This window comes from Delphinus delphis, chromosome 3, assembly GCF_949987515.2.
Source record: "Delphinus delphis chromosome 3, mDelDel1.2, whole genome shotgun sequence".
In the NCBI taxonomy this organism is placed as follows: Eukaryota; Metazoa; Chordata; class Mammalia; order Artiodactyla; family Delphinidae; genus Delphinus; species Delphinus delphis.
In genome coordinates, this window is record NC_082685.1 from 117,668,051 (window position 1) to 117,690,551 (window position 22,501).

The 22,501-nt window shown below is 41.9% G+C and overlaps 1 protein-coding gene across 5 annotated transcripts in view; it reads right to left on the reverse strand.

The window, feature by feature from the left end:
• OCLN (occludin) overlaps nt 1–11,156 on the reverse strand; it is a 47,386-nt gene extending 36,230 nt beyond the window's left edge. The window contains exons 1-2 of one of the 5 annotated variants that reach the window (XM_060009358.1): nt 11,007–11,156; nt 3,050–3,166 (exon numbers count right to left, since the gene is read on the reverse strand). In XM_060009358.1, coding sequence (XP_059865341.1) covers nt 3,050–3,099 — 50 coding nt within the window. In that variant the 5' untranslated portion in view covers nt 3,100–3,166; nt 11,007–11,156. The other 4 variants (XM_060009359.1, XM_060009357.1, XM_060009362.1 and 1 more) reach the window with 4 other exon arrangements.
• Between the last annotated feature and the right edge of the window lie 11,345 nt (nt 11,157–22,501).

A 22,501-nucleotide genomic window follows, 5' to 3' on the forward strand; every position in this document is an offset into this window, starting at 1 on the left:
CAGGACAGCCTCAGTCCAGGCCCATCACAGAGTACAGTCTGTCAGGGCAGTAAGACATTAAACGAAGCACTACATGAACTACAGCCAGTTACAGCAAGAGCTACAAAGTAGATCAATTACCAATGAGTGCTCATCAGAATGGTGGCTAATCAGATCTGATGGCTAAGCAGATCAGAATCTCCTTTATAAAAATACCTTGCAAACTCCAGTAATTTAATGATAAACACACAGCTTGTAACAGACACACTGATGCGTGGACACACTGAATCTAAAACCTGTGGGCCCTGGCGAGGCAAAATTCAATTCCTAAACCAACTAAAGCCCTTTTGTTTTTGTCATTATTTCTATAGACCGCCTTCCTCACTCCAAAGGAGACGTCTTACTACTGGGTGCCACTAACCATAGGAATTAGAATTACCTGAGTACCGTAAATGAGAATGAAAAGGAAATGGAGAAACTGGAGAGAACAATGAAAATGTCAAGAAAGAAAACTCGGTAAAACATTCTACTTAGATACTTGGGCTGTTTCCATTTGGGGCTGTCATGAACAGCGTAGCTCTGACACAGTCTCCAACATACATCCTGGTACACACAGGCAGTTTTTTTTAGGGTATATATCCAGGAGTAGAATTTCTGGGTCAAATTTTTTTTTAAATTTTCAGCTCTACTAGACAATGTCAAACTGTTTTCCAAAGTGACGGATTCACTTATACTCCCATGAACAGTGCAATGTTCGCAGAAACATGGCTTATGATAACCCCAAGCTGCAGTGCCTACAGTGCCATGGGTAACTGTGATAGAGCCTCACAATGGAATGCTACGGAGCTGTGCTGTTATGACAGCCGCTAGCCGCACACATGGACGGAGCACTTGAAATGCGGCCAGTCCCAACTGAGATGTGCTGTGAAGCGTAAAACACAAAGTGCTCATAGTATGAGGGAAGAATGTAACATCAGCAGGAGAGAACCCTAGTATTGACTACGACTTTGAGTGATAATGATGTGTCAATGTAGGTTCCTCAATTGTAACAAATGCACCACTCTGGTGGGGATGTTGATAATGGGGAAGCTATGCAAGTGTGGGCAGGGGACCTACAGGAAATCTCTGTATGTGCCTCTCAATTGTGCTGTGAACCTAGAACTGCTCTAAAAAATAAAGACTGCTAAAAAAAGAATATAAACTATCTTGTAAACCAATGTTTATGTCAATCACATGTTGAAATGATAACATTTTGCATATATTGAGCTAAGTGAAATATATTATTAAAATTAATTTCTTTTATTTTTAATATGGTTACAAGAAAACATGAAACTACATATATGGCTCGCACTCTATTTCTTTAGCACTGCTCTGAAGCAAAAAAAATGAACTACAAATTCATGTAGATAAATCTTACAAGTTGAAAGAAACAAAGCAGAAAAGAATACATACAGCATATTATGTTCATACAAAGTTTAAGAACAAGTAAAACTAAACCATATTGTTCAGGATGTACAAAGTGGGAAAATAATAGAGAAAAGCAAGTGATGTCCACACATCAGAACAGTGGCAAGTGATGTCCACATGTCAGAACAGTGGTTTCTACAGGAAGGAGAGGACACAGGCAAAGATTGGGGTGCTCTATTTCTTGACTGAGATGATTATTTTGCTTAGTATTTATTCATCATTTTATATGCATGTTCTGTGCCCTTTTCTATATTTAATTTCACCACTGTTTACAAAAATAAGTATGAGGTTAATGGAGCACTACTCAGTTACTATATTCTCCAGCATATCTCATTGCCATAAACAGCTGCGTCCCTACCACATTCAGGTATCGGTCAGGAGGCTATGTAATAGAAGCATATGCTCTTACTACAGTTATCAGAGTTAACGCTACAAACTACTTAAAGGAGGAAACCCCTATCAATGTTTGACAGAAAATTTAAAACTTAAGAATTCATTGTTAAATCTCCAAATGGCTAAAGACACCAAGAACCCTCAACTTTGTTTCTTGTTTTAATATAATTAAGGAATCACTTAAAATTAACCATGTGGAAAACATTATTGTTAAGCGAAAGAAGTCAGTCACAAAAGACCAAACATTGTATGATTCCATTTCTATGAAATATCCAGAAGGGACAAATCTAGAAACAAAGTGGACTGGTGGTTGCCTAGTACTGGGGGGAAAGGGGGAATGACCACTAATGGATAGAGGGGTTTTTTTGGGAAGGGGATGATGAAAATATTCTAAAACTGATCGTGGTAATGGTTGCACAACTCTGTGAATACACCCAAATCAATGAACTGCCCATTCTAAATGGGTGAATTGTAAGGTATGTGAATTATATCTCAATAAAGGTGTTATTTGAAAAACTGACAATCTATTGCCAACAGTCACCTAAATAAGGTATTAATATGGAAGCTTCATACCACTGGTGAAAAACAAAAAGGGGGCTTCCCTGGTGGCGCAGTGGTTGAGAGTCCACCTGCCGATGCAGGGGACACGGGTTCGTGCCCCACTCTGGGAAGATCCCACATGCCGCAGAGTGGCCGGGCCCGTGAGCCATGGCCGCTGAGCCTTTGCGTCTGGAGCCTGTGCTCCGCAACGGGAGAGGCCACAGCAGTAGAGGCCCGCGTACCACACACACACACACACACACACACACACACACACAAATCAAGTGATAATAGCTCCCACTGCAGAAAAAAACTGTCATCCTGGAAGTTATAGGTAAGAGGGAAACTCACTCTTCACCACATACCCTTTGGTTCAATTTGATTTTACAAATCAACCAAACACATAACAGTTTTATTTTATTCTATTCTATTCTATTCTACTGTTTTATTTTATAGCAAACACATAACAGATGAAAGTTTCAACTACACCTTTTTTTTTTAAACATGTAATAGACTTTAAAAAAAAAGAAAAGGGGAATTCCCTGGTGGTCCAGTGGTTAGGACTCCATGCTCTCACTGCAGAAGGCCTGGGTTCAATCCCTGGTCAGGGAACTCAAATCCTACAAGCTGCGAGTCTCGGTCAAAGAAAAAGACTTACGTATTTACTTACAATTCATCAGGTCTGTAAGGAGGTGGACTTTCAAAAGGTCTGGATGACATGGCTGATGTCAGTGGTCACCTGATCTTCAGGATGAGCAATGCCCCGTAGCTCCCAAGATAAGCCAATCTAAGCAACATAAGTAGGGTAATGACATTACTGCTGAGCTCATAGTTTCCTTGCATCACTAAGAAAACTAATGATATCGATCTCAAGTAACCTCTCACTCCTTGGTTATTTCTCTTGTCCTTTCCACTGTCATTTTTACACATTGGACCATTAATTCTTTGAGCACAAGAAATCATTGAGCGTAGGACTCATTTGGCCTGGTAGTCCTCAGGGCACCTAGCATCATGCTCTGCACATCACTGCCATATGAATATTGTTGAAACTTGAAATTTAAAGTTGCGATAATGAAAATTTCACAAAGGTTTTTACAGCATAGGCAAAAGTGGTATTTTTTAAAATAGTCACTTCAAAGAACACAATTATAGATGTATAAAAGATAAAATTTCTTAAATACATTTCTTCTGTCTCATATTACTTTTCAAAGTTCATATAAAATGAGAATGCATATGGAAGGGCACACATAGCTGTGTCCAGCATATACCAGCCCTTCAATGTTAACTAAAGCATAATCTGGTTTAAAAGTATGCTTTTATCATTAAAAAGGGTTACAAAAAGCATCTGTAAATAGTACGATTATGGACATTTTCCCCTTATCTCCTTTTCCAAGTCTTCAAAATGGAATGTAATTTTCAAAAAAGGAAAAACATCAAACACACACTGTAGTAAAGAGTCCTCTTCACTAAGAGAAAAGCAGAATAATTTTCTTCTAAGATTCCTCAGAACAAAAATCCCTGAACATCTGAGAGGCAATTTCACTCAATCAACAAGTATTTATTAAATGCCTACGCTGTACCATAGGAGCCTGTGGAAGTTAAGTATGAGACCAAGTTCTCCCGAAGGTCACGCACAAAGAAAACAACATCTACGACAGGCATTATTTAAGGGCTGAACTACACGATTAAGTGCAGTTTGGAGATAACAGGGAAGACTTAGCAAGAAAGAGCCAGAAGCTTGGGGGTGGATGGTGGGAAGGACATGAGAAAGATCTATAACCTGAGTATATTAAAGTGTCTAATATTTTTTCCTTTTCAAATAAGGGTTGTGTAATCATACATTACTAGGTTTGCAACAGTAAATCAATTCAAACCCTTTAAACTTTGTTCTTTCAAATCAACAGCAACTACCCTCCACATCCTTAAGAATAGTCAATTACAAATTTCTCAAAGAAAATTTGTGCCAAAGAGGGGGATAATCCTGACCTCTGGACTGGGATAAATAGGTAAGATAATGTATTAAAGAAGATAAACAAAAAGCATTTACAGCAAGGTGATTACTCTGAAGGTGAGAAATTTCAGTGTTTAGGCACTTAGGTATATTGTATCCATTTTCAAATACTGGTGGCAGGATAAATCATTTTAAATACGTAAAACTCAATTTTTAAAAACGAATAGTATAATTTCTCAGAATAAAATATTGTATCTAGGTGAAACCTCAAAGATGGAAATATATTAAATGTTAGTAATGCCAACACAACTAGAATAATTTTCCAAACACAGTGAGGAAAGACAACTTCTCTTCATTCTTTTATTTCTAAAAACTGCTTTATTGAAGTATAACATACAGAAAAGTGCACAAATCTAAGTGTATACAGCCCTGTAACTAGCACCCAAACACACATACAGACGAGCGATTTAGGCCAAAATATTACAGTGCTATGAAAGAGTAAAGTCCAGATTAAGTGTCTTCTTAACTGATGTTCAGAAAAAGAGCATTAAGGAAAACTGAATCTAAACACTATTCAATATGGAACCCTATTTCTGAAGCTGAATGTCAAATACTGACACACTGACCTCAGAGGAATCTTACCTCTTGTATAACTAGGTCTCACTCATTCAAGACTATGCCAAAAATTCCAGGCTCAACGGTAGTTCCTAAAAATCCTAAATTAATCCAGACTCAGGCTGAGGTTTTGTTTTGTCGAAAATCCAGCCAACAAAATCCCTTTCCAAACGTCTATTTCCTGGAGTTTGTCATGTCTCCCCTAAGAGCAGAGATTTTAAATTGTGAAGCAAATAATTTCAGAAAATTAATTAAGAACAAGCCAGGACTTCCCTGGTGGTCCAGAGGGTAAGACTCCGCACTCCCAAAGCAGGGGGCCTGGGTTCAAACCCTGGTCGGGAAACTAGATCCCACACGCATGCCACAACTAAAAAAAAAAAAAAAAAAAAAAAAGATCCCATATGCGGCAACTAAGACCTGGAGCAGCCTAAATAAATAAATAAAAATAAATCTTAAAAAAAAAAAGAACAAGTCATGCCAAATCAACTTCATTTTCTTTTTTGAGAAGGTTACCAGACTGGTAGATGAGGGGAATACAGAGAGAATCCTGAGAATTCTGGACACGTCCTTGTGTAACAGAGTGTGGGTAGGCAGATTCCTACGGGGCTGAATAATGGAAGTTAATTAGGATGAATGAATGAACCATTTATGTCCACCTGGAGGGAGGTATCAAGTCGTGACCACAGACAAAATGGACAAGTGTATCCAGATTTGCAGCTGACAAGACACTGGAAAGGACAGGTAACCTACTGGCTACAAGTACATCGACACTGATCAAGGTCTCTGTAAGGCTAAAATGATGGGCTAAAACAAACCTAGTTAAAAACTCACAATCTGAGGGGACAAATTCTTCTCTTCTGTGAGCATCGCTACCCTCCTGTGCCAAAGAGGGGGATAATCCTGACCTCTGGACTGGGATAAATAGGTAAGATAATGTATTAAAGAAGATGAGCAAAAAGCATTTACAGCAAGGTGATTATTCTGAAGGTGAGAAATTTCAGTGTTTAGGCACTTAGGTATATTGTATCCATTTTCAAATACTGGTGGCAGGATAAATGATTTTAAATATGTAAAATTCAATTTTTAAAAACTAATAGTATAAGTACTAGATAACGGAAATCTGGCTTAATAACTGTTCATTTTTATAAGTGTATTTCCTTGATCAGAATTTCAACAAAAGTTAACAAGCTATCCCAAACTTATCCAGTATTTACAGAGTTAGTGCTTAGATCTAGGAATGATACAGTTATTAAAAAGAAACAAATCTATAAAAAATAATAAAATAAAATAAAAAAAAAGAAACAAACCCCTGCAGAACCGTGAAATCTGAACATCATGTTCCAACTAGATGCCTCTCCAGGAGGTAGACTTAGATTGTTAAAGATCTAGAAAAACCATGTTCTAGGACAAATGACTGGAAAAACAGGAAATGTTTGGCCTGGATAACTCAACATTAGAAGGACCACTATGGGGCTTCTCTGGTGGCGCAGTGGTTGAGAGTCCGCCTGCCGATGCAGGGGACACGGGTTCGTGTCCCGGTCCAGGAGGATCCCACATGCCACGGAGTGGCTAGGCCCGTGAGCCATGGCCGCTGAGCCTGCGTGCCCGGAGCCTGTGCTCCACAACGGGAGAGGCCACAACAGTGACAGGCCTGCGTACCGAAAAAAAAAAAAAAAAAAGGACCACTATGGCAGTCTTCAAATAGCTATAGAGCTGTCTTTGTAGTCCTAGAAATGGTTCCTTTAAAAAAATAAAAACACTGCAGAGGGTCAGATCTCATCTCAGTGTTAGGAAGTCTCTCCACACACCCTCCTAAAATAACAAATAACAATCTGACCTCATGCCATTTATGCCAAGCTTGTTTGGTATTTGCAGGGGGTGGGGAGAAGTGGACTGAAGGACTTCTAAGGTATCTTTCAAGGCAGCCTGTGACTGGGTTTTAAGGTAAGGCAATAGGAAAGAGAGGACCAAGAACGCTGCCCAATGCCCAGCACGGCAACATTAACAATATCTGGTCAATAAGTATATGCTGAATGAAGGAAAAAATTAGAAGTGAAAGGCCACAGGATCTGGCTGAAGGGGCTCACTGGTCACCTTCACAGAACCTTCGCAGAAACTGTGTCGTAAGAATGATAGGGACATAAGTCAAACAGCTGACTCAGAGTCAGGGCCAAAAGGGAAGCAGTTGACCCTTACTGAATATGTTAAGTTGATGTTAAAGTATAAAAAGTTCTCTCTTTGAAAATATTTACTGGCCAAAAAAATCTTAGAAAACTAAGTTAAGATAAAAAAGGAAAGCCTGGGACTTCGTGGTGGCACAGTGTATGAGACTTCACACTCCCAATGCAGGGGGCCCGGGTTCGATCCCTGGTCAGGGAACTAGATCCCACATGTGTGCAGCAACTAAGAATTTGCATGCCGCAACTAAGGAGTCCGTGTGACGCAGCTGAGAAGCCTGCTGTCTGCAACTAAGACCCAACGCAACCAAATAAAAATAAATAAATAAATATTTTTTAAAAAGGAAAGTCTGAAAATGTTATGCTTCAAAAGTATTCTTTAAAGCAAACTGTCGGGCTTCCCTGGTGAAGCAGTGGCTGAGAATCTACCTGCCAATGCAGGGGACACGGGTTCGAGCCCTGGTCTGGGAAATCCCACATGCCGCAGAGCAACTGGGCACGTGAGCCACAATTACTGAGCCTGTGCATCTGGAGCCTGTGCTCCGCAATAAGAGAGGCGGTGATAGTGAGAGGCCCGCGCACCGCGATGAAGAGTGGCCCCCGCTTGCCACAACTAGAGAAAGCCCTCACACAGAAACAAAGACCCAACACAGCCATAAATAAATAAATAAAGCAAACTGTCAACAAGTAAAAATAAACACTATTATATTTAAGGGCCGTCTGTTCCTTTTTGATCACATGCCTTTCATTAATTTGCTTTTAAGAAGTTGTTTATGTTTATATTAAATGATTCTATTTAGATTTTGAAATTAGGCAGATTTTGAAATGGACTAGCTCTGAGTCAGAAACCACATTTTAAATTAGCTCTCCAGATGATTTTTAACCACGCCATATATTTTGAGAATCATTGCCTAGAATAAAGGCATCAATCCAAGGAGGGCCTTGATCTTGAGGGTTTCCTGTTTAGAACGCCCAGATCTTTACATGGCAGGAACCTCCCGATCAGGTCGCAGCTCAAATGTCACCTCCTCAGAGATGTCCTCCCGGTTACTCATTCCATCCACCAAACCAATTTATTTTCAGAGCAAATTTCCCTTCTAATTCTTTCTTTCTTTCTTTCTTTTAAACTGCTACCATCTCCACCCCAAAAGGAATACCAGCTTCCCAAGCACTTAAATGTCTGTCTTGATCATCACTCTTATTCCTGATCCCTAGATCCAGTCCCTGATACAAAGGGATGCTCAATCAATATTTGATTTATAAAATCAACAGCCCAAATTAGAGTTGGGATTTCAATCCAGCAGTGAATACCTTGAAGCTCTTCACGTAACTAACACCCAGGAAATACAATCCTTCAAGTTAAGTTCAACAAAAGTAGTTAAGTGCTTACAGTGTGAGGGAAAGGGAGAAAAAAGGGTCAGACTCACAACTGTACAGGCATCACCTGGGAACTTATTAGAAAGGCAGAATTCCAGGCTCCACCTTTGACCTATGAATCAGAATCTGTATTTTAATAAGATCCCCAGATGATTCATACCACATTCAAGACTGGAAAGCCTGAAGGTACAGAACAGCTGCAACCCTGGAGGCAGATTTTGTGGAAAGGTGTAACAATGGTCTTTTTACTCCAATAGTTCCATAAATAGTAATGTGGATGAAAAAAGCCCACTAAAATTCTAATCAAGTAAGCCTTGAAATGCAACTAAAGAAAACTTCCCTCTGGGAGGTTCCTGGGAAGGTGAAAGACATACCAGTTACTTTATGTGGTTGAAAGCAATCTTCTATCATTTTGAAAGGGCAATAACTACAGCATTATCTTTAGAAGAAAACAGGAAGAGTTTTACCTTTACATCAAGCAAGATGGGGAACACTTATATGAGGCCATAAGGACTAGTCAAAGGTAGAGAATTCCAGAAAAACTCCCCAAATCTGGTTCTCACGCTGGACTGTGGCTTTAATGATATACCTTTCCTGATTAGCTGAAGTAGTTTTCAAGCCAGCCCATTTGTAACATGTTTCCCCTACCCGGTGTTTACTCGCTTTTAAAATGGAGTTTTAATAAGATCTAGCTTTTAGAAATGCTGGGGTGATTACATGATATAAAGCACAACAGGCTTTTAGCACAGTGCCTTACACATAGGAGGCAATGCTCATCGTTTCCCTGAATTGCCTGGAAGTTGTGGAAATCTCGCTCTCCTCCCCGCCATACTCTAACAAAGAAGGTGCCTAATAATCAAATAAATGCAGAACTACCAAAAAAAAAAAAGGCTGCTGCTTTGTCCGAGGAGTTATCAATTACTGTGGCGCCACCTTTTAAAATGCCTATTTTAAAACACCAGGAAGAGAAAATAAAGATTCAATACGTACAGTGCAAAAGGAAACACTGCTACACTAGGGAATACACAGTTTGAGAAATCCACCTCTGTCTGGAAAGAACCAGTTTTCAATCACAAAAAACACAAGTGCCTTAATGGGAAGGGATTCTCTTTTCCTGGGATACCAATAATACACCTGTTGTGCGTGAGGGCCACACACTAACCTGGAACGCTGCCTCCTCCCCGCCCTGAGTCATTTCCCAGGTGGGTAGGTTGCCCGGCCAGCCCCAAGGCCGGCCCGAGGATGCCGTGCCTCTCCTCCGGCTCAGCTGCTTCACCTGGGACACGAGGGGCTTGGGCTTGCTCTCCCAGCCGTAAGGTGCAGAGGCCATTTTGGCCCCTCATCCCACCTGCCCCGCACACTTCCTCCAACGCAGGCAACATGTCGGCTGCGCGCGGGGCCTGCCCTTCCCGGGGTCTCAAGACCCGGCGGCCTGGCCGAGAGCAGGTCCCGGCGGCCGTTCGCCCCCGCAGCGCCCAGGAGCACCCCGGACGGTGCGCGCCCGCGCTGGCCGAGCAGGGACTGCCCCGAGGCAGGTCCGCCTGTCTGGCGGCGGCCTTTAGGTCACGGGTGAGAATCCCATGCGTGAGCGGCTTCCCTCGAAGTACAGCTTCATTCGAAATTAAATCCCCGCCCCCCAGCATAAATCGACGCGGGCTCACACAGCTCCCACCAAGGGGGTTGAAAACAGCCGATCGGCCCACCCCAGGTCTCCAGGAATACTGCATTGATTAAACCCGGCCACCCCCTCTCCTCCAGGGACACCCAAAGCGAGTGGGATGGGGGCGGAGAACAGCAGGCTCCCCTCGGAGTCCGAGCCGCCCCGCCCCGGCCAGCGAGCTGCCCCCTTGCTCCAGCTTTCAAGCTCAGGGCCCTCTCCCCGAGGACCTCCCAGAACCGCAGCCCGGAGAGCTGGGCGCAGGATTCTAGTTGTTCACCAACCTCCCGCCGGCCCCCAGGAAAGCGAGAAGTTGCCCACGCCGCCTAGACACTGGTGGCTTTAAGCGTTTCCGCCGAAGGAGTTGACGGGCGGCTCCAAGCGGCCCCTCGCCCCTGGGAGGCAGCCTCCAAGTTCGCCCGGCGCGGCTCTCTCCGCCGCCCCGTGCCTCTCCGGTTCCTGCGAGTCCCAGCCCAGGAGCGAAACCGCCACCGAAACCAGCGCTGGGCATCCTCCCCCTGCGCCTTCCCTACAAGACCGGGGGGCCTTGGTCCCCCCGTGCGACCCAGGCGCCGTGCCCAGCTCTCACCTCCTCACTGCAGCCGGGCCCAACCCACCAAGGACGGCGGGAGCCCAGGAGCGCGCTCACCTGGAGGGCGCACCTGACGACGTGCAGACCGCCAGCTCTCAGCCGGGACTCCGCAAGGGACCCAGCCCTCCTCCTCTCCCTCCCCCTCCTCCCCACCCCCACCCACCCCGCCGTCCTGCCCCCGGGCATGCGCACCAACCCCAGGCCCGGGGGCGGGAGGTTCGTGGCCACGCGCCGGCGAGCCGCGCCGGCGAGCCCCACCTGCTGCACCCGGCTCGGGCTCCTCGGCGATCTGGCTAGTTCTCCCCGGAGTCCCGCCGCCTCCGCCAGAGGACGGAGAAGCGGAGAGGTGGACGCTAGCGAGAAGGCGTGGTGTGGCGGCCTCCTCCGTCAGTGACCCATTCACCTGAAACTCCGATGGGAGAGGGAAGGGAGCGGTGTAGAAGGAGGCGGGAGGAACCGGCCTTTCCCCGCACACCCTTGCTGCTCCCGGCCTTAAAGGAACAGCGCGGCGTTTCTGCCCGGGTGGGCAGGGACGGAGACCAGAGGGGTGGCGTGGGGTAGAGGCTTGGGCTCCCCGAGGGTGGAGGGTGGTCCTGGACCACTCTAGGGAGCGCTCGGAGATCCGCGGGCTTCGGGTAGAACTGCGGAGTGTTTGGCGTGTGAGGTCTGGAGGGGACCGTTCCTCCTGACGAGTGTTCAAGGGTGCTCAAAACTTTGGCAGGAAAAGCACGACCTGACACAAAACTTTCCTGCTCCAAAAATTTGGTTAAAGTTTTGTTGGAAAGAAGCATCTAGATGTGGGAGATTTTCAAAACTCATGCGTAAATTTAGGAACTGTTTCTGAATCTCTGGATCCAGAAAAAGACCATTACTCGGTGGTTCAGTGAAGGTGACGTATTGCAGATACTGGTGTCGGTAAATTTGCCATCAAAATTCAGTGTATACTAAGATATACGTTATTACCATTTCAAGGTCCTCTGCCCTTCCTCCCCAAATTTAACTATGGCATGACTGAGAGTCTGCCCTTGAGGGGATTTAAACTATTTGAATATTCTCTGAGGCTTAAGGAAAAAGAAAAAAAAAGCCCTAGTTCTGTGTGCTATGCTCTACTTCTTGATCTGGAGGCTGTTTCCAAAGGAGTGTTCAATTTAGGGAAACTCATAGTCTACACTTAACGATGTGTACACTTATCTATATGTTGTATTTCAATATTAAAAAAATTGCACTGCTGAATGGGACAGTTTTAGTTCTTGCTATTTAAGTGTCTGCATACTGAAGGCTAGAATTTAGGTTTCTTAAATCCTGCTTCGCTTTGTGTTCCAATCTGGAATGTCAGCATTGCTACATTCAGTCCAATCCCACCCACTTCTCAACCTCTAATTAAGTGGTTAGAGATGTGACTTTGCCATACATTAGATCTCAAGGCACAATTCAACACTTAAGGAAGTAAAACCATTATATAAATATATTTACAATGATGACAGCCTTAATGAGTAATTAATCTAATTGGTTTTCTTTGTGGAAGTCATTGCTGCAATTACTTTAATATGACTATGTAGGTTTTGAATGATGCAGTTTAAATTGGTATTGTTAACACTGGGGAAGTCAGGTTAATCCTCTTAAGTTCCCTGTCAGATTACTGAAATCTCCAAACATTCCACTTGGTTTATAATTAAACAAGGGAACATTTCCTAATACTCTTACATTTATAAACACATGTCTATTATTTTATAGTGTACTTTTGACTTGTTCTGAAGAGGAGAACTTAAGTTTTTTTCCCCACTTTTCAGAAATTGAAAAACATTTCATATACTGTAAAATTTGCCCTTAATTTTAAAGTGTGTATATAATTCAGTGGGTTTTAGTATATTCACAAGGCTGTACAATTATCACCACTAATTCCAGAACATTTGCATCACTGAAAAAGTCTATTAGGAGTCTCTCTTCATTTCCTCTTGCCTCTAAACCCTGGCATCCACTGATCTACTTTCTGTCTCTCTTGATTTGCCCATTCTGGACATTTTATACTAACTGTTAATATAATATGTGACCTTTTGTGTCTGGATTCTTTCACTTAGCATAATGTTTTCAAGTTTCATTCATGTTATAGTTCCTACCGGTAAATCATTCCTTTTTATGACTCAATAATATTCCATTGCATGGATATACCACAGTTTATTTAAACCTTCATCAGTTGATGGACATTTGGGTTATTTCCACTTTTTGGTTATTATGAATAATGCTGCTATAAACCTTCATGTACAAGTTTTTGTGTGAAATTATGTTTTCAATTCTCTCAGGTAAATTAAGTATTTAAACTAACCTTTTTATCATTTGAAGAGACTGACATTCATATCATGTTATTTTTCTTATTCCCATTTTAAACCTAAACCCAAAGAGATGTTAGGATGGAAGGTTAGTTACTATGTTTTATTTGCTTTCCTAATTCATTCATTCAACAACCATTTTCTAAGTGCCTACCATGAGCACAATATAGTGCACAAAACCCCAAAATCCCTTTCCTGGCAAAGATTACACTCTAGTTACTGCTGCATTCAGGCGTATGGAATAGTAGGATTTTTTGAACTTGAACTATATGAAATTGGTAATAGTTGATCATTTTAAACTACAAAATGGCAATTTAATATGTTTAACTTAAAACTAAACTAAATTTCTATTGGAATGTTGTATACCATTTTTGTTCCATTCAGATTAATTTTCCAAACAATACTCATAACATTAAAAAATCTAAAAACTGTATTCTTTTAACTATTACCTAACAGTGTGCCTATTAGGTAATAGTTGAAAATGTTCAGAAAGAAAATTCAGCCTTAAAACCTAAACACATCAGTAGCAAAATGAAATTTGTTAGGTGGTAAATGATGCAATGCTGAATGTAATCACGTTACATAATCATAAATTGTAACAAAATTTTAATTAGTCAAATATTCCTTCTTGGCAACTCATTGTAGTATTAACCACTATTATCCACTAATGAACATTATTTCGTGAAAATCCTCATGACTCAGAAACAAAGTAAATATTATTCTCAGAGGACCCATGATTAGAAATTTGTTGACTGTACTTGCAGTAAAATGAATAAGATTAAAAAAACAATTCTTTTATTCCTTTTCATATGTAAAGGAGAAAGTTAAGAGCTCAGATTATCGTGTCAGAAATTTGGGTTCAAAATCTCAGTGTTAAGAGTTTAAAAAAAACCAACAACTCAGTGTTGCCACTTATTAGCTGGAAGGGAAGCTAAGTGCATAAGCTTCATTTTTCTCCGCTGTAAATTTGGGATGATAATAAGTAATTCACTTTATAAGATTGCTGGGAGGCATGTGGACCATTCACCAAGATAAACCAAATGCTGGGTAAGAAAACAAGTCTTGATACTTTTACCTGAGATTTTTTTTTTTTTTGCGGTACGCGGGCCTCTCACTGCTGTGGCCTCTCCCGTTGCGGAGCACAGGCTCCGGACGCGCAGGCTCAGTGGCCATGGCCCACGGGCCCAGCCGCTCGGCGGCATGTGGGATCTTCCCGGACCGGGGCACAAACCCCCGTCCCCTGCATCGGCAGGCGGACTCTCAACCACTGCGCCACCAGGGAAGCCCAAGTCTTGATACTTTTAATAAATCACTGCTGTATCCTAGCTACCTGAAACAGTCCCTGTCATGTCACACAGTTATTCTATAAATATTTGTTGAATGAGTGAATGAATATAACCCTGACTCCTGAATCCGACATGCCTGTGGAATTGTGTGCATCTCTCAGGTAACATGCTGCCACTGTGAAAGCAGTACATTCTTAATAGCATGTCAAGGGTTACATCTCTAGTATGCGGTCTTATTTTTTTTTTTAAACAAAATTTATTTATTTGGCCACACCACTCGGCTTGTGGGATCTCAGTTCCCTGATAAGGGATTGAACCTGGGCCATGACTGTGAAAGTGCTGAATCCTAACCACTAGACCACCAGGGAACTCCCTAGTACTCAGTCTTAGAAGAGAAAAGATGGGGGATTAGAATATTTCTACTCTGCCTCACCTGCTTAGTGGATGAATGCAACAACTGGTGTTTGTTCAAGGGCAACTCAGTTCGGAGTCACTGAGGGCTCTAGGTTCCTCACCCATTCATAAGGTGGGAGGCTGTCAGTCCACACAGCACAGTTTCCTTGGACAGATTTATGGAGGAATTTATGGGGTAGTCACCAGGAAGGCAATTTCTGAGAGGATAATGACACTTGGTGACTAAAGCTCTACCTCCTCAATTCCTGTGTATTAAGCAAGATCCTTCCGGAAGAGACAGTTCTTGAACTGGAAATTCAACAAGTGGAATAATAATAATAGTAACCACCATCATTTACTCAGGATATCTGTGTCCGTGTGCCAGGCACTGTACTATGTGCTTTATGAACTTCTGTTTTTCTTTATAACAATTTTATGATGTGTTATTATTTCCCCCATTTTTGAAAAACTAAAAGCTCAGAAAGTTTTGATCATTTACTCAAGATTTCTGCTAAGTTGTGGAGTCAGGACTCAAACACATGTCATCTACCTCCAGAACTAATGTTCTTAACAGTTTTACTATACTTTAGCATCACTTTTTGTCTTTGAAAACACCCAAACTTTCCAAAAAAACTACCCATAAAAAGAGTTCATAGTGCAGCTGTAGAAAAAAATAATCCTAAAAAAAATTATTGAGTACAACTCAGTGTTATGGATATGAATGAACCAATTAGAGCTACTCCCCCAAACAGGGTGAATCTTTCAAACATAAAACTGAACAAAATAAAGGAGTCCCCCCTGCCAATACAGTATGATTCCATTTATATAAAGTTCAAAAACAGGCAAAACTAAACTGCATCATTTGGGGATTCATACGTAAGTGGCAAAGCAACAAAGGAAAGCAAAGGAATTGTTATAAAAGTCAAGAGAGTGGTTATCTGTAGGAGAAAAGAGAGGGTAAAGATGGGAATACAGAAGTGGGGATGCTCTTGAGGTGCTGGCAATAATCTGTTTCTTCACCTGTGTGCAGGTTACACGGCTGTGAGCCTTACAACAAGTTATTAAACTGTACACATATGCTTTATACACTTTCTGGTAGGAATTTTATATTTTATACTAAAAATTTTATTTAAATGAATAGAGTTTAGGGACATTCTTAAAAGGTGGTTGGATACTCATATCTAGGTGTTTTGTTTTGTGAGTAATATTCCTCAATTACTAACAGAAGATCACTTTATAGGATCAGAGTAAGTAGAGATCATCATCTGAAGAGGGAGAGGGAGGGTCTTGATCTGGATCTGGACAGAATATTTCCGTAATTATATGGATGATGCAGAGAAAGAGATTTGGGGCTGATTTTTTGTGCTTTAAACTGCATCAGTCATCTACTGCAGTGGAAAATTGGCCTTACGAGGCCTTTTGAGGAACTGGCCTTCCTGAATATTCAGCTCAAAAAAGGAAAGAGGAAAAAGTAAACATTAACCAAATACTTCAAACGCCGTGTTCTCATACCGAATTTTAACTTCTTGGGGCTCTTTGCCTCCTGGGTCCCCAAAGTTTGAAAAGTACTGATAATAAGCTTGTAACTTATAACAAGGAATCCCAACCCTAGAAAAATCACTTGAACTGGGTCAGTATGAAACGGATATACTCTAAGCAGACAACAAACTTCCCATGACATTCTAGACACTCTACTGGTTCTAAGACACATTCTCTTATCCATTACAGGGGTTTCCACATGGCAGCTTTTCTGATTTTCTTTGGAATTTCTTATTTTATGTTTTTAATTAATTATTTAATTTAACTTAATTTATTTATTTGGCTGAGCCGAGCGGCTTGCGGGGTCTTAGTTCCCAGACCAGGGATTGAACCCAGGCCACAGCAGTGAAAGCACCAAGTCCTAACCACTGGACCGCCAGGGAATTCCCTTTACTTGGAATTTCTTTAGGAGAAAATTTAGGAGCCTGTAAAGGGGAGCTCACTACAGCTCCTGAAATGTTGATGCTACACACAGAGAGTGTGGTCTAAATGGCACATTTGTCAACTGCATACCTAAAGAAATATTTATTCAGTCAAAAAATATTTTCTCAATATCTTCTATGTACTGGATCCTGTTCAGCCCTGGAGATACAGTGGACTCAAGACAGACAGGATCCCTTGTGGAGGTTTACACTCTAGTTGGGAGAAGCCATGCAATAGTGATGATTAAACTGGAAATGAACAAGATAATGGCAGACAGTGATGAGTGACTTGAGGAAACAGGCTAAGGGGACAGAGAGGGCTGGGAGAGGCAGCGGGGAGGAGCTGCCTTGGGCAGAGTGGTCACAGGCTGCTGCTCTGAAGAGGTGACATTTGAGCTGAGACTTTAATGATGAGAAGGAGCCAGATCTGGGCCAAGAACACCCTAGGGCAAAATCTAGGGCCACTTTGGAGATTCAAAGCACAGGAGGCCAGAAGAAGGGGAGAGAGTGGGAGGTGAAGTCTGAAGAAGGCAGAGGTCAGATCCTGGATGCCGTGCCACCTGAGTGTTTGTTTTCTTCTAACTGCAACCAGAAGGCTATGGAGGGGTTTAGGCATTTTATAGTGATGAATTTATGTTTTGAATTTCGTGCGATTTTGTGTCAACCTCAGCATTTTCCTGTTTTTTTAAAAATAATTTTTGGTAACTCTTGAGTATTTATCTTTAAAGTTTGTAGCTTCTAAGTAGAAAGGATTAAACCTGAGAAAGGGAGCCAGGGTGATCTGAAACCCAATTGATACTATCTTTGAGAAATGTAAACCACTCCTATTCATCTTCCTACATGAATCTTAATTAGAAAGGTTGGCCTCTGTGCCTAAGAGGTACCAGATGCAGAGGGACTAGAAAAGGAGAGGGTAAGAGAAGCTCTACTATAATCACGTAATTATTTATTTTTCTTGCTTTTTCTATATTTTTTTTAAAAATTTCTCTTTGAACAAGCCTGTATTATTTTTTAAAATTAGGAAAAAGATATTTAATTTTCCCCTAATTTACTATGTTGGAAAATTTAAACCTGTAGAATAGTTGAGAAAATAGCACAATGAATTATGTTCTTCACTTAAATTCACAGATTGTTAACATTGTCCACATCTGCTTGCTTGCCCTCTCTCTCTCTCTCTCACACACACACACCCCATACATACACGAAATGTATACACAGTGTATTTTTTTCGCTCAAACATTTATAACGAGGGGCTTCCCTGGTGGCGCAGTGGTTGAGAGTCCGCCTGCCGATGCAGGGGACACGGGTTCGTGTCCCGGTCCGCGAAGATCCCACATGCCGCGGAGCGGCTGGGCCCGTGAGCCATGGCCGCTGAGTCTGCGCGTCCGGAGCCTGTGCTCGGCAGCGGGAGAGGCCACAACAGTGAGAGGCCCGCGTACCGCAAAACAAACAAACAAAACATTCATACCCAAACCCATTTATACTTTTATTTGGTTCAACCATTTAAAAGTAATTTGCAGATATGATGACACTTCACCCCTGCATACTTCAGCATGTATCTCCTAAGAACCAAGCCGTTTTCCAATTCAACCACTGTCTTAGTTTGTGATACTTTAACAGAATACCATAGACTAGGTGGTTAATAAACAACAGAAATTTATTTCTCACAATTCTGGAGGATAGAAGTCTGAGATCAGGGTACCAGCATGGTCAGGTTCTGGTGAGAACCCTCTTCGGGCTTGCAGATGGCCGTTTCCTCCTTATGTAGTGGAGAGGGCAAGAGGGCTCTCTGGGATGTCTTTTATAAGGGCGCTTTTCCCATTCATGAGGGCTCCACCCTCATGACCTTATCACCTCCCCAAAGGCTCCACGTCCTAATACAATCACATTGGAGGTTTGGATTTCAACATATGAATATGGGGGAGACACAAACATTCACTCCATAACAACTATCATACTATTAACATATGTCCACAAATGAACATTCATACATAATCTTATCTAATATGCAGGACATATTCACATTGCTCTAATTGTACCAAAAATGTCTTTTACTGTTTGTTGTTTTATTTTTAATCCAGAAGCCAGTTAAGGATCATTCCTTGCATTTCATTGTCATGTCTCTTTAATCTCCTTAATTCCTGAACAGTCCCAGTGCCATTTTTATCTATCATGACATTGCCTTTTCTAAAAGAATATGGTCTAGTTGTTCTGTTGAATGTCTCACAGTCTGGATTTGTATGTCCCCATCCCCACAACTATTAGATTTGGAGGAAACACTGTTGGTAAGAATACCATCTCGATGATGTTGTGGACTCCATACTCCATCAGGTCCAGAGGCTGACACTATCAAGTTGTCCCAGGGTGAGTGATGGTCAGTTTGAATCAGGTGGTACCTTCCAGAACTCCCTTTTCCCTTTATAATTAATATGTATTCTGGTGGGGTGGGGGGAATACTTTGATTCTTTGTCACTATCTTATTCCCCAACAACCTTTTTTTTTTTTTTTTTTTTTGGCTGTGTTGGGTCTTCGTTTCTGTGCGAGGGCTTTCTCTAGTTGCGGTGAGCGGGGGCCACTCTTCATTGCGGTGCGCGGGCCTCTCACTGTCATGGCCTCTCCTGCTGCGGAGCACAGGCTCCAGACACGCAGGCTCAGTAGTTGTGGCTCACGGGCCCAGTTGCTCCGTGGCACGTGGGATCTTCCCAGACCAGGGCTCGAACCCGTGTCCCTTGCATTGGCAGGCAGACTCTCAACCACTGCGCCACCAGGGAAGCCCCCCAACAACCTTTTATCCAGTGAAAGCTTTTAGTGCCCATTGCTGATTCTTGCCTGACTCAAGTATTGCATCAGTTGGTGCACAATGTTTTTTTTTAATACTATCAAATATTAGTATCGACACTAACTAGGGAATTCCCGGGCGGTCCAGTGGTTAGAACTCCACGCTTCGACTGTTGGGGCATGGGATCGATCCTTGGTTGGGAACTAAGATCCCGCATGCCGGGCAGTGTGGCTAAAAAACAAACAAACAAACACACACTATCTAGTACTCTGAAGGGAAAAAAACCCCAAGAATTTAAAAGTGTGATTAAAAGAAGGTGGAAAATATTTTAATTCATTAAAATATTGACCTTACATGAAAAAAAAATTTTTAGTGATGCAATTTCTTTCTGTTTTGCCTTTAAGGAGTCAACCAACCTCCTCACCTGCATAATATATGTATTGCTTGTTTATTTACTAAGGAGGGTAGGTGATGTGGGAAGAAATCAAAGCATACTGTTGTATAGCACTCTTCCCTCACGTAGTCTAGGAGATGAAGTGTACACTCATACAAACAAAAAATAATAAAAGGACAGCTAAGTGCAGGGTGAGTGGTAGAGATAACAACACTTTCTCAGTGGAACTGCTCACCTGGCTGCCCATATGCTCCTCCCACCCCTGTCTCTGTGACTTGCCCTTTGCTCACACTACTTTTTCTACCTGGAATGTTCCCTGTCCACCCTGGTGTCTGCAGGTTCGTGTACTAAAATATTGCCAAGTGCTTCAAGACTGAGCTACCACCTCTTCTATTAAACAATAACAAAACCTTCTTTAACTTCTCTTCTTCTCTAAGAAATGGCTTCTCGGGCTTCCCTGGTGGCGCAGTGGTTGAGAGTCCGCCTGCCGATGCAGGGGACACGGGTTCGTGCCCCGGTCCGGGAAGATCCCACATGCCGCGGAGCGGCTGGGCCCGTGAGCCATGGCCGCTGAGCCTGCGCGTCCGGAGCCTGTGCTCCGCAACGGGAGAGGCCACAACAGTGAGACGCCCGCATACGGCAAAAAAAAAAAAAAAGAAAGAAAGAAATGGCTTCTCCACGTATTCCAAAAACAATTTACCTCAATCTTTTGACTGTCCAGTGTTAAATCACTGTCTAACTTGGGTTATGTAAGTATGTGGGCCCTTCTCTTAGACTGTAGGCTCTCTGAGGGTGAGCTCTCCTTGCCTGGGCGCCCTGGAGACCCCTCCTTCTTGTACTTTGCACTTCAGTTACTTTGAGTAAATGAACAATAGTCAATGCCTCAATAAACTATCCCTAAGTATACGGGGGTTGAATTATGCCAGTAATAATCTTGATGAGAAACTCTACTCTTGCCCTCTGTGCTTATATTTTTCAAACATGTCCCTTACAGTAGTAGGTTAACAAGGAAGTTTCCTTTACTCCTTCCTCTAGACAGAGGAGAAAAAATAACAGGAAACCAACCCACCGCAAACAATGAAGATGAATATCAAATATTTGTTCCTTTCCATACAAGAGGAGTTATGCATGATATTAGGTCATCATAGTTGCACTTGAAAGAATCAAAGTTGCTTTGAGCTTTAAGAATTTCCAGTAGAGCGATTTGGCTGTTTTTATCTAAAGGAAGTAGTTAAAATACAGCCTTTTAACAGAAATAAGGAGATATTATTTCAAATATCCATAATCATCATCTGAAAGCTGCATTCATTATCAAACTTGTGATCCAGGAACCCGGTCTGATGCAGCAGGCAGATAACTTGCTTCCCTTCTGTGTTCCCATACACTTTGTACATTGTTAAAAAAAAAAAGAAATAGAACGTACAATTTGTTGAGTAACTTCTCTGTGTCACTAAAATATCACATGTTAAAGATTATGAACATTTTATAGAGAAGAAAACTGGGTTTCATAGATGATTAAAAAAAAACTGTCTTCAAATACACAGCTAGAAGAGCATGAAGCTGGGATTTTAAAACACATGTGTTTCTGACCCCAAATCCATGCCATCATCATAGGACTGTGCTTATTCAGATGCTTGCCCCCTACATCAGACTGTGAGGTCCTATGTCCACATTCCCCACCCCAAACCTTGGTACATGAATTCAGAACACAACTGAATCTGAAAGATTAGCACTTTCTTCCTATCATACCGAATCTCAATTTTATTCTTATATTCACCATCCCCATGCAGTGAGGGGCTGAGAGGCTGACCCTATCCTAGCTCCAGGGGAGGGGCATATTGGCTAAAGATAATTCTAGTCTAAAGAACTCATACAACTCAACAGCAAAAAAACAAAATAATCCAATTTTAAAAATGGGCAAATGACTTGAATAGACATTTCTCTAAAGAAGATATATGAAAGGTCAACAGGTACATGAGAAGGTGCTCGACATTACTAGTCAGTAGGAAAATGCAAATTAAAACCGCAGTGAGGTTTCACCTCATGCCTGTTAGAATGGCCATCAACAAAAGACAAGAGATAGCAAACAGCCCCACTGTTCGTGGGCTTGTAAACTGGTAAAACCACTATAGACAACAGTATGGAGGAGCCTCAGAAAATTAAGAATAGAACTACCATATGATCTAGCAATTCCACTTCTGGGAATATATCCAAAAGAAACAAAACACTAACTTAAATAGATACCTGCACCTCCATGCTTATAGCAGCATTATTTACAATAGCCAAGACATAGAAACAACGTAAGTGTCCATTGATGGATGAATGGATAAAGAAAATGTGGTGTACATAAAATAGAATATATGGATGGACCTTGAGGGCATTATGCTAAGTGAAATAAGTCAGACAGAGAAAGAAAAATACTGAAGGATCTCACTTATTTGTAGAATCTAAAGAAAAGAAACAAAAACAAAACACCTCATAGAAAAAGAGATCAGACTTGTGATTACCAGTGGTGGAGAGGAAGAGGAGGGGGGCACTGGAGGAAGACAGACAAAAGGTACAAACTTCCAGGTATAAGATAAATAAGTACTAGGGATGAAATGAACAACATGT